Source organism: Tachysurus vachellii, chromosome 7 (genome assembly GCF_030014155.1).
Source record: "Tachysurus vachellii isolate PV-2020 chromosome 7, HZAU_Pvac_v1, whole genome shotgun sequence".
Classification (NCBI taxonomy): Eukaryota; Metazoa; Chordata; class Actinopteri; order Siluriformes; family Bagridae; genus Tachysurus; species Tachysurus vachellii.
The window spans coordinates 26,593,329-26,605,828 of NC_083466.1; the positions used below are offsets into that span (position 1 = coordinate 26,593,329).

Below are 12,500 nucleotides of genomic sequence, written 5' to 3' on the forward strand. Positions count from 1 at the left end.
AGGCATTGTGAAGTCACGTGTGAGAGGGATAGGATTTGATGCCACATGCTCATTGGTGGTTCTGGACCAGAACTTTCAGCCCGTAGCTGTTAATGAAGACGGTGAGTAACTCAGGACATGAGTGTGTGCTCGAGCTCTTCATCCTGAAACTTTCACATCTATCTGGTGGGCATCTTGTGTGAAAGTGCATTACGTTACACTTACTGCTTTTGAAACAGCTGGAGCTAGAGGTGTGGAGTCAGTGAGAGAAACCTAACTTCAATCATCAAACATCTCCCCCACATGTCCCCCACATGTCCTCCACATCTCCTCCACGTGTCCTCTATGTTTCCACCACATGTCTCCCACATGTCCCCCACATTTCCTCCACATCTCCTCCACGTGTCCTCCACGTCATTTCCACGTCTCCTCCATGTCTTCTTCCTGAGACGGCTGAAGAAGTTTGGAATGAGCCCCAGCATCCTCAGAACATTCTACACCTGCACTATAGAGGGCATCCTGAGGGGCTGCATCGCTGCCTGGTTTGGAAACAGCACCGCTGGCAACCCTAAAGCTCTGAAAAGTGTCGTGCAAACTGCCAGCCATATTGTTGGAGGTGAGCTTCCCTCCCTCCAGGACATCTACACCAGGTGGTGTATAAGGAAAGCCCAGAGGATCATCAGTGACTCCAGCCACCCGTCCCACAGACTGCTCTCTCTGCTCCCCTCAGGAAGATGTCTCCGCAGCATCCGATCCCGCACTAGCCGACTGAGGGATAGCTTTTTCCCTCAGGCTCTCAGACTAATTAGCAGTCATAACTAATACACCCTACTTCCACAATATGGTATGCCACACACTGCACTTTAACTCCAACAGTTCAATACTGGACTATACACACACTGCATTTAATACAATAATCTATCTGTTACCACTGGATACCATCCAATGCACACCCATGATTTCACCTTTATATATCTATTTATATCTTTATATATATCTTTATATATACATCTGTTGCACCTTTATATATATACTGTATGTACATACTGCATATAATATGTAGTGCTACTGTAAGTATGTCTAATAGTACACTGTGTGTACCGACTATATGTATGATCATATTGCACATTTTCAACTGTTAATTTCACCTGTATGTTTCTGCAATTTCTGGAGCTCGCTCCCAAGAATTTCACTCACCAAGGCACATGTTCAGTGGTGATGTGACAATAAAAGTGACTTGACTTGACTATGTTTCCACCACATGTCCCCCACATCTCCTCTACATCCCCTGAACATCTCCTTGTGTTCTTCTGCAGGTGTCACAGAGAGGAACGTTATCATGTGGATGGACCACAGAGCCATGGAACAAGCATCTCGCATCACAGCCATGGCTCATCGAGTCCTGAGCACTGTGGGAGGTGTGATGTCTCCTGAAATGCAGCCTCCAAAGTTACTGTGGCTGAAAGAGGTTCACATTTATTATTATTATCATTATTATTATTTTTATAATTACTTGGTTCTTGTTTCTACCAGCAGAGACGCCTGTAATCTTATGGACATAATAGATTTGGATATCAGTAATAAAGATGCTATAAATTGTCTAAATCTGTTTAAATGTTTTTTTTTTTGTACCAGTGTTCCATTATATTATATAAAACAGTGACCTTTTAGGGGGAAAAGATTTAGAAAATTTCCTAATAGGAAAGGACAATAAATCTGGATGAGTGTTTATATATTTATTTGTTTATTTCTGTGTTCTGTCCTTTTCATATGAATGTATTTCTGTTAGAATCTGAGGCAAAGCTGCTGGAAGGAAGCTGCACACTTCTTCGACCTGCCAGACTTTTTATCCTGGAAGGCAACAGGTTCGTTAGCAAGGTGAGATTTTATTCCCTCTCTAAGGGTTACGTCGAATTGACACACACACACACACACACACACACACACACAGGCAGGTTACAAACCGCTTTATTGATGTATTGGAGTGTGTTATGAGTAAATGGAGAAAATCACCTTCTAATCTGTCGTCTCATCTCTCTGCTGTGTCCCAGATCACTCTGCACACTGGTGTGTAAGTGGACTTATTCGCCGCTAGACGGTTGGGACGACAGTTTTTTGGCCACCGTCGGTCTCGGGGACTTGACTGAGAATAATCATTCAAAAATCGGTAGGTCTTGTGGGGTAGAGACAGAGAGAGAGCGAGAGACAGACAGAGAGAGAGAGCGAGAGACAGAGAGAGAGAGAGAGAGAGAGAGAGAGAGAAACACAACTCCAATCCTAGTTGGAATACTGTAAATGTGTCTCTGTTGCGTGAGCTGTATCTCTTCCTCTCGTTGTTTTGTCCGTGTCACTCGTCCTGCGTTATGTGTAGGACAGTGGACGTGTCGTCCCGGCAGCCCGCTCGAAAGAGGACTGACTCCGGGGGCAGCAGCGGATTTAGGTCTGGAGGCGGGAACAGCTGTGGGAGGGTCTCTGATCGACGCCCATGCAGGAGGATTGGGTCAGTTATACTGTTACTACAGGGTTGTTTATGACAACCCACGGAGGCATCATGGGAAATGTGTTATAAAATGCAGTGGAATTTTAATTATTATGATAATTCTTATAAAAACCCTTTAACTTCCTAGGCGTTATCGGAGCGGATGTGAGCGGCCATCACCTGCCGTGTGGAAGTCAGCCAATCACGTCGCGCCTTGCTCTGATCTGTGGAACCTCTTCTTGTCACATGGCTGTGAGTTTATCGTTTATCATAGTAATTATGTTTGTATTGTGGACATCACATTTGCCTCGCACTTCCATGTCACGAGTTCGAATCCGGCTTCTTTGCTGTTTGGGCGGAGTTTGCTTGTCTTGCCCGATATTCAGGGGTTTCCTCAGGGTTCTCTGGTTTCCTCCTCCAGTCCAGAGACATGCTTTGTAGCCTCAAGCCTTGTTTTGTGTGTGCATGTGTGTGTGTGTGTGTGTTGCAGGTGAGCCAGACACCTCTGTTTGTTCCAGGTGTGTGGGGTCCGTATCTGTCCGCCATGGTTCCAGACCTGTGGCTTAACGAAGGCGGTCAGAGCGCTACAGGAAAACTGGTCGGTCCAACAGTACAAAGGATATATTACAGTTTCTTCCTCTCTGTTGTGTCCATAATTTACTATCGAGACATTCTGGGATTTTTATTTATTTATTTATTTATTTATTTATTGTACCTGTCAGTTTTACTGATGACAGTGTGATGGTCAGGGGTGCACATACTTTTGGTTATATATAGCGTAAGCAGAGCTTTTGGCTATTTTTTCTGCACAGATCGATCACGTGGTGACAGGACACGCCGCTTTCTCTCAGTTAAAGGAGCGGGCAGAGAAAAGGTCAGTTCACTGGTCTTGACTGCATCACTACTGTAGGCTTTCATTACAAGTGGTTCCAAATCTAATGGGTTTTTTGTCTCTCTTTTCAGTGGTGTGAACATTTACTCATTCCTGAATGGATATCTCGAAGAAATGGCCGAAGACCTGAAGAACCCCGACGAACTGACCGCCGGCCTGCACGTGTGGCCCGATTTCCATGGCAACCGATCGCCTCTTGCTGACCAGAGCCTGAAAGGCATGGTAAACACCCTAGCCATTTAAGACATTTAAGTCATTTAAAAAAAAAAAAAATACAAATAATAGAATAAAAATAAACTATAATAATAGTACTTTTATATTGACCTTCTAGAATTTTGAGCATAATAATAGAAATATTTTATTACAATTTTAAAAGTTGGTCGTTTGAATCTGTGTTATTTGTATGTGTGTGTTTTTTTTTGTTTGTTTGAGCTAACTATTAACTTAGACATTTTTATTCATTTTATATATTTACAAATACTTGGTTCTGTGTGTGTTTTATTTTAAGGATTGTATTTTTTTTTTTATTATGCTTGATTAATATATTATCGTCCTGTTCTGTGCAGGTTGTTGGTCTGTCTTTGTCTCAGACGCTGGGAGACTTGGCTCGTCTCTACCTCGCTACTGTACAAGCTACTGCTGTGAGTTTCACTGAGATTTTATTCGAACCTGTGAAACACCACTACACACCACACCTTATTTTTCCTGCTGTAATTTTTCTTTGTGATTTATGATCGTTGCTCCTCACAGCTCGGCACCAGACACATCCTGGAAGCATTAAGGGAAGCAGGACATGACATCACCACCTTGTTCCTGTGTGGAGGACTCAGTAAGAACCCTCTGTTTGTGCAGATGCACGCCAATGTGACGGGTAAGAGTGTTAAAGTGTTACTGAATATACTGAACAACAGATCACACTGTGATGCGTGTCTACCCCCCCCCCCCCCTCTCACACATACACACACACACACACACATACATTTACATTTACATTTACATTTACATTTACATTTACAGCGTGTGACAGATTCTCTTATCCAGAGCGACGTACATAAGTGCTTAAATCTCTAACATTGAATACATTAATGCTGGTTCACTAAGTTACATACTTAAGATACCATGAGTTTAAAACATTTGTTCAAAGTTACAATGAAAAAGTGCAAAGGTCAAAGTGTCATACATACACATGATCTGTCTCACTTTGTCTCACTTTGTCTCACTCGCTGTCCCTGTCTGCCTCTCTCTCTTTTTCTCTCTCTCTCTCTCTCTCTCTCTCTCTCTCTCTCTTTCTGTCTGTCTCTCTTTCTCTCTCTCTCATACGCACAAACATACACACTCACAATCTCTCTCTCTCTCTCTCTCTCTCTCTCTCTCTCTCTCTCTCTCTCTCTCTCTCTCTCTCTCTCTCTCTCTCTCTCTCTCTCTCTCTCTCTCTCTCTTTCTTTCTCTCTCTCTCTCTCTCTCTCTCTCTCTCTCTCTCTTCCTCTCTCTCTCATACGCACAAACATACACACTCACAATCTCTCTCTCTCTCTCCCTCTCTCTCTCTCTCTCTCTCTCTCTCTCTCTGTCTCTCTCTCTGTCTCTCTCTCTCTCTCTCTCTCTCTCTCTCTCTCTCTCTCTCTCTCTTTTTCTTTCTCTCTCTCTCTTTCTGTCTCTCTCTTTTTCGCTCTCTTTCATATGCACAAACATACACACTCACAATCTCCCCCCCTTCATCTCTCTCTCTCTCTCTCTCTCTCTCTCTCTCTCTCTCTCTCTCTCTCTCTCTCTCTCTCTCTCTCTCTCTCTCTCTCTCTCTCTCTCTCTCTCTCTCTCTCTCTCTCTCTCTCTCTCTCTCTGTAACGATGATGTGCAGGTTTACCGATTGTCCTGCCTGCAGAGAGAGAGGCCGTGTTGGTTGGAGCTGCTATTCTGGGTGCCTGCGCCTCACAGGACTACAACACCATTCAGGTAAACATACAACATCATCGTCATCATCATCACTATTGACATGTTGTGAGCTGCTTTCCTCGTCACCACAGCTGTAAAGACTTATTAAAGCTTATTTCAGTGACTCTTGACTTCCTGTCAGCTCAGTGCAGTCTGGCCTCAGATGTTTTAATAATCTCTCTCATGTTCCTAACACACAAAACCCTTTCACTCAACTCGCAAACAAACCCACCACATAGACAGATTAAAATAAAATATACAAAAAGCAACCTTATGTATACAGTTTATTCAGTATTTATTCATATTTCTAAATTTCCACTGTTTTTAATTACAGATTATTATTATTATTATTATTATTATTATTATTATTATTATTATTATTATTATTATTAATGTTGTTATTATTAATAATAACAATAACAACAACAACAACAACAACAACAATAACAATAATAATAATAATAATAATAATAATAACAATAATAATAATAATTAACATTACATTTCATTTTCATTTATTATTTATTACTTTAGAGGAAATGTTTCATTGAATTTTTATTTAGTATTTAATACTTTTTTATTAATACTGTTCAGTTTCTTTTTTTTATTCCTTTATTATTATTTACTATTTTTTAAAAAAGAAATATTCGATTCAGTTTTTAGATATTATTTGAATACTTTATTTTAAATAGTCATTTTTTATTTATTTATTCTTTATTGCTTTTTAAAAATAATATTCCATTGTATTATATGTATTATGTATTATTTTTTTTAACAAATGCAATTCCATTTGTTTTTTATTTAAATAAAATGTTTAAATATTCCATTTTATATTTATTATTATTATTATTATTATTATTATTATTATTATTATTATTATTATTAACTTATTTAGAAATATTCTATTCGGTTTGTATTTGTTTATTTTCAAAAATATTTTTTATATTTGTTTATTTTTATTTATTACTTTTTTAAAATAAATAATTCATTCGGTTTTTAATTATTTTTTTTTATTCCTTTTTAATTTGCATTCATTAATATAAGGTGATTTTTTGAACTTCCGTTTAGTTTTTAATTATTATTTCTTGGCCTCATTTGTTAGCTTCAGCGCATGCTGAGCTGACATTTCCCCATCTTGCGTGTAAGACAGACGTGCAGCATCGAGTGTGTTCATGACATCACTAACCCACATCCCAAACCGCCTCAGTCGACGTCCTTGTTCTACATAAAGGTCAGCGAGGGATCAGAATTGTGCTGGTCTGATGAACGGTGCTGATGGAAACAAGAGCGAAGACACGTAAGAAAGTCTGCTGAGCTTAATCACACATGTGTGTGTTTCTTTCAGGAAGCCATGGAGAAAATGGGCAAAGTCGGACAAGTGGTTCGACCTAACCTCGAGCTCGAGAGGTGAGAGATGTGTGGTATGGAAATCCAATCAGATCCAATTTCTCCATCTGTTGATCAGTAAATTTAAAGTAAATGATACATTTATTTATTCATATGTGTGGAACAAAACACACTGTTTTACACAGCGCTGATTGTCAACAGTTTAAAATAATGTTCCAATGTTACGACTAGTCACTTACCGACAGAAATCCGATCCGAAACTCAACAGCGCCTCTGTGCCTCCAATCAGCTGAAAACCAGCATGTAGAGACACTGAACACATTTTTTTAAAAATAGGTTGGATATCGACAAATAAGCGAAAGAGCAAAATAAATGTGTAAGATAATAAAACCTGCTCAGGTACAGGAGTCCTAAGAGGTCATGCGTTATTCTATTTTTCTCTCTTGTTTTGTCATGATAACGACTTAATTTTCTCTTGATCTCTGCATAAGAACATGTACTAGAGGCAGAAAAAGCGCAGTAAAGCAGCATCATGGATGATCTCATGCGCTTTTACTTTGATCAAGGGACTCACGTGATCGATAATTTCCGACACTTAAGAAGGTGGCTGTGATGTCTGCATCTTTATCGGCGAAGACAATACGGTACAGCGACCCTACTGTGGTTAATCCAGCCGCTGTGTCTGGAAGCACAGTTAAAATGGAAGCAGTTAAAACAAGTGACAGTATTTCAAGTTTACATATTAACAATGCAGAGCTAACGAGAAAATTAAGTCGTTATCATGCCAAAACAAGAAAGAATAGATATAATAATGCAAGGCCTCTTAGGACGTCCGTAGTTCTGCACCTGAGCAGGTTTTATTATCTATTATAAATCGCTTTTTAATTAATATTTAAATTCTGAGCAAACCAACAGTTGGAGTGAAGTGCTTTGAGTTAAAGATATGATCTCTGTGTATAAATAGCAACAGATCTCACACACTTCCGAAGCGCTCTGTGTTACTGGTATTGAGATTTCAGGTGTTTTGGTGTCGTTGTGGTTTAAAATGATCACCCCTGTGGTTTTCACACCTCTCAGTAAAACGCTCAGATTCTCTGCGGCGTCATTTACCTGAGACGAACCTTCGCACATTTCACACAATAGTGTCGGGTCCTGTCCCGCGTTCCGATTGGCCGATAGAGCATCAGCTCTGACCGTTAGTGTTTCTATACTAACAGCTCGCACGGGGACAAAGTTAAACAAAGTTCTTAAAGAAATGCATATTGATAATGAGATAAATGTGTACATTAATGGAAGGAGTCTCCAGTGTCAGTGCTTTGTGTTTTTTTTTTTGTTTATTATTTCTTTCTTTCTTATATTTTTACCTTCAAAAAAAAAATCTGGACGGTTTATAGCCAAGAACAAGAATCGCATGGTGGATGTTCCACAACATTACATGTAACAATAAACGGATAAAAAGGACAACGCGTCATTCGTTGTCAGGAAGGTTACGATTTCTCTCGGTCACAACAGATTATTTGGACTCGTCATTGATTATATAGTTTTTTGTTTATGTCGAACAAAAAGCTGCAGTACATCTTCTTGACATTATTCTTATGAACTTGTGTGTGTGTGTGTGTCAGCTTTTACAGGAAGAAGTACGCCGTCTTCCTGCGTCTCTTTGCCCATCAAAGAGAGTATGCGGCGCTGATGAGTGACTGTCCTTCTCATGCTGTCTCTGCTGTAAGGAAGTGAAAGTCTGTCTGAAAGCACAGCTACGGTTTCATCTGTGGGCATTGGCTCTGTGGCCTTGCTGCTTCTCACGATGTTTCAAAAAAAAAACCACCAAACCCTGACAGCGGATGAATCAAGACCTCTGATAATAGATGTAAGATTAAATAATTGGGTGAAATCATCCCTGCTACCTCACCGCCGTCAGCATGGTGAATGCTGACGGACGCAAAGACGTGTGTGTGTGCATGCGCGGGTTTAAACCCGACAGGCTCAAAGCCACAAAGCCAGCCAGTGTTCTGTAAATCTTTTCAAGCTCACACGAATCCGCCAACAGCTGAGCGAGGGATTTTCTTCAAACACTATATCCTGCACATCTTCACTCGCATCCCAACGCAGCGCTGATCTGCACTCACATCCCCTCAGGAGCTGATTTTCATCTTCTCTACACTGAAGATCACAAGTTCTCGTTCACGCAGCTCGAGCCATGCACTAGTTCAGATTTAAGTAATCATTAAGATCTCTACTAATCTCACTGAATTGAAATGAGAGAATCAACAGTTTCAAATTATTAAAATTTCTAAAAAAAAAAAAAAAAAGAAAAACGTCTATCTCCATCTTTCTGTCCACACCAGCTCATTAAGGGTGCAGGGTTAAAGGCCACTTGTTCAGGCATGTTACAGGAAGTAACAGCTTTAATTGTATGTATGCATGTGTGTGTGTGTGTGTGTGTGCGTGTTGTTTCCTGTGCTGGTGGTTTTTCTTACAGAAAACTCATCCACGTTACAGGGTAGAGGTGCAGGGTCACACCAGAGGTGCCACCAGCCATGAAAGGGTTTTCACATAAGACATAAACTGATGCTTTAAAATAAAAAAATAAATAAAAATAATTGATTTATTTTTGTGTAATCTTTTATGATATTATTATTATTATTATTATTATTATTATTATTATTATTATTATTATTATTATTATATTGCATATGGAGCCAATAATAAGTTAAGGACAATATTACAATAATACGTGTCAAGTTTTAAAAACAAACAAAAATATAGATATATATTTTTTTGCATTTTATAAATATCATATATAGGCCTCTCTGCTAGTACAGAATATCCAGACATTCTGTATAAACCTGCTTAAATTTATTCTCTCGTATTCTTTTTCATTTTTTTGCTGGTGCATTGTGGGATTATTTTAGGGAGTCAACAATTCAAGTGAATTCAGCCCTTAAAATCGATTTCCTGACTACTGAAGTAGGGACCTCAGTCTACTAAAGCTACTAACCAATGAGGGTAAAGGCTAACACGTGAGACAGGTGAAGCCAGAGACATCTGTCCACTTCTACATACAAGACCCAGGATTGGCTGGTGTGGCTGTGACTGACAGGGGAACCAGAATATGCGCCTCACATCCTGACAGCATGTCGTTTTACTCTCTCAGCATCAATGTTAATGATCAACATTTTTGAATTAAAAAAATAATAAGTGAAGGTGAAGTGAGGAAATTTCAAGACTTTTATTTCAATACAGAAGGTCAATCTGGGTCAACTTATTCTTGTAGGACAACAACATCATTTTCTTTAGAGTTACATAATCTGAGAGTAGACGAAAACCTTAAATACATAGACCGGGGTATTTGAAAGAACACGTTTTCTGTAATAAAAATGAATTAAATTAACATTCCCAAACCATACTAATTCAAAATGGGCATGTCCTGCAACAATCCACAACATAACACTTTCAAGACGAATGTTTAATGCTCTACATTAAAGTTTATTACCTTTGTCTTGTTTTAATGGTGTGCAAACTTCTGCACTCCAATGTATAACTGTATGACAGTTACACCATGTCTGAAGCCAGTATGAGTTCTGAGGAACATTGTTTTTATGGAAGTCATAAAGGTGCAGTAGATATCTCGCTGGTGATCGGTAAGTAGTTATGTTCGTTTGCAGGTTTGTTGTAGTTTGTTGAGTTCAATCCCGAGTCTACTGCATACAGTATGTAATCATTTAGCACTCTCAGTGTGCTGCACATTTGTTTATTTAAGCAGTTTGCATTTGGTCTCCCAGTCTTGTCCAGGGATTTGGTCCTCTGATGGGTGGCTGAGGTTCGTCTTATGGTTTGTCAAGCAAGGTTCCACTGTTCATGGTTGTGGTGTGTAGCGCAGATATTTCTTCCCAGAAGGAAGCTCTTTAGTGTACACCCCAGCAGGGAACATTCTCTTGGCTTCTTCCTCAGGGATGCTAGGAGGAACCATGACCCGATTTCCAGACTATATAAAAAACAGATGATAAGAAAATATAAATTAGAAAACTTCAATTTTGTTCCACCATAGCAACTAAAAGTGAAAGGAAAATTCTGGCAACTAGCAACACATCCCTGGTAATTTGATAGATGGATGTATGTATGTATGGATGGATGGATAGATGCATCCAGTTTCAAATGATTAAAACTTCCAAAAAAACCCAAAAACCTTTATCTCCATCTTTCTGTCCACACCAGCTCATTAAGGGTGCAGGGTTAAAGGCCACTTGTTCAGGCGTGTTTGTGTGTGTGCGTGTGTTTTTGCATTGCGTGTGTGTGTGTGTTGTTTCCTGTGCTGGTGGTTTTTCTTACGGAGAAACGATCTACGTTACAGGGTAGAGGTGCAGGGTCACACCAGAGGTGCCACCAGCCATGAAAGGGTTTTCACATAAGACATAAACTGATGCTTTAAAATAAAAATAAAAATAAACCTGTAATCACTTAACAGTGATTAAAATTATGATTTATTTTTGTTTAATCTTTTATGATTCCCGTGACCCGAGGTAGTTTGGATAAGCGGTAGAAAATGAATGAATGAATCTTTTATTATATTATTATTATCATCATTATATATATATATATATATATATATATATATATATATATATATATATATATAATGATGATAATATATATATATATATATATATATATATATATATATATATATATATATATATATATATATAATAATTTTTTATTTTTTTGGATGGATGGATGGATGGATGGACAAATGGATAAATTGGCAGGTGGATGGATGAATGGGCAGGCAGGTGGATGGATGGAAGGACAGATAAACAGTTAGAAAGTTAGAAAACAGTTCTAGAAAACTAATCAACACCTCCTGGCCAATCAAAATCTAGAATTTATCAGTGCTGTGATGTAATCTTCAGTCATCCTGGTTGAAGTAACATGCTAATGTTTTAAAAATATAAACCATTTGTTAGTAAAATAAACCATAACAAGTTCTGACCTGCCAGTCTACAGGTGTCGCCACCTGCTGATTCGCTGTTAACTGCAAGGAATCAATCACTCGTAGAATCTCGTCAAAGTTGCGTCCCGTAGTGGCCGGGTAGAGCAGTGAGAGCTTTAACTTCTTATCAGGACCAATCACAAAAACCTAAACCAAACGAGAGAGAGATTGGAATGCATTAAGGCGCCATTTTATTCACACTAAACTTTCACAGTAGACTGGATGTGTAGTTGTACTTACGCATCGGGCAGTCAGCGGCATACCGGTCTGATCTTTCTCATTCGGATCCAACATCCCCAGCTCCACAGCCAATTCACGCTTAGCATCTGCTATGATGGGAAACGGGAAGATGGAGACGGTCTCATCATTATTGTAGGCCAGGATGTCCTGAAAAAATATATGGTGAGTTCAAACAACAGTGGAAATGAAACAAAGCTGGCAATGAATGGAAGCTACACGTGCTTTTGAATTCTGTTTTTTGATTAACACACTGCTTTTTTTTTTTTTTTTTTTTTTTTTAAAAAGAATAAAATAGTTCAGGATGTGCATCGATGGGTGAGTGGGTTGGGGGTTGGTGGATTCATGGGCTAATGGAATTATGAATGGATAAGTGTGTGTTGGTGAGTGGATGGGTGGGTTGCAGCTACATGGGAGATGAGAAGGTCTACCTTACTCCAGCCATGGTGGTCCTCAACACTGTCAATGGACAAACCTATCAACTTAACATTGCGCTTAGCAAACTGTGGACTCAGCACGGCTGCTCGTCCCAGCTCGGTGGTGCAGACCGGCGTGTAGTCCCGTGGGTGCGAGAACAGGATGCCCCAGCTATTGAAGGAAAGATAAGAAAGAGCTTTAACAGACACAATGAAGCACTCCAGTCA

The 12,500-nt window shown here is 39.3% G+C and overlaps 2 protein-coding genes across 3 annotated transcripts in view; one reads left to right on the top strand and one right to left on the bottom strand.

The window, feature by feature from the left end:
* Positions 1-9,209, top strand: part of fggy (FGGY carbohydrate kinase domain containing) — a 10,588-nt gene extending 1,379 nt beyond the window's left edge. For both annotated transcript variants that reach the window (XM_060875179.1, XM_060875180.1), the window contains exons 3-16: positions 1-101; positions 1,296-1,447; positions 1,769-1,857; positions 2,031-2,146; positions 2,351-2,479; positions 2,607-2,710; positions 2,949-3,056; positions 3,271-3,332; positions 3,422-3,572; positions 3,917-3,991; positions 4,101-4,221; positions 5,209-5,303; positions 6,628-6,689; positions 8,252-9,209. The exon at positions 1-101 is cut by the window's left edge and continues 11 nt beyond it. In XM_060875179.1, coding sequence (XP_060731162.1) covers positions 1-101; positions 1,296-1,447; positions 1,769-1,857; positions 2,031-2,146; positions 2,351-2,479; positions 2,607-2,710; positions 2,949-3,056; positions 3,271-3,332; positions 3,422-3,572; positions 3,917-3,991; positions 4,101-4,221; positions 5,209-5,303; positions 6,628-6,689; positions 8,252-8,363 — 1,477 coding nt within the window. In that variant the 3' untranslated portion in view covers positions 8,364-9,209. The remainder of the gene's footprint in view (positions 102-1,295; positions 1,448-1,768; positions 1,858-2,030; positions 2,147-2,350; positions 2,480-2,606; positions 2,711-2,948; positions 3,057-3,270; positions 3,333-3,421; positions 3,573-3,916; positions 3,992-4,100; positions 4,222-5,208; positions 5,304-6,627; positions 6,690-8,251) is intronic.
* Positions 9,210-9,839: 630 nt separating this feature from the next.
* The window catches only part of LOC132848026 (peroxiredoxin-6-like), a 3,957-nt gene continuing 1,296 nt past the window's right edge, over positions 9,840-12,500 (bottom strand). Inside the window, exons 2-5 of the mRNA XM_060873537.1 lie at positions 12,288-12,444; positions 11,860-12,006; positions 11,620-11,766; positions 9,840-10,614 (exon numbers count right to left, since the gene is read on the bottom strand). Of these exons, the coding sequence (XP_060729520.1) occupies positions 10,486-10,614; positions 11,620-11,766; positions 11,860-12,006; positions 12,288-12,444 (580 nt within the window). The 3' untranslated portion in view covers positions 9,840-10,485. The remainder of the gene's footprint in view (positions 10,615-11,619; positions 11,767-11,859; positions 12,007-12,287; positions 12,445-12,500) is intronic.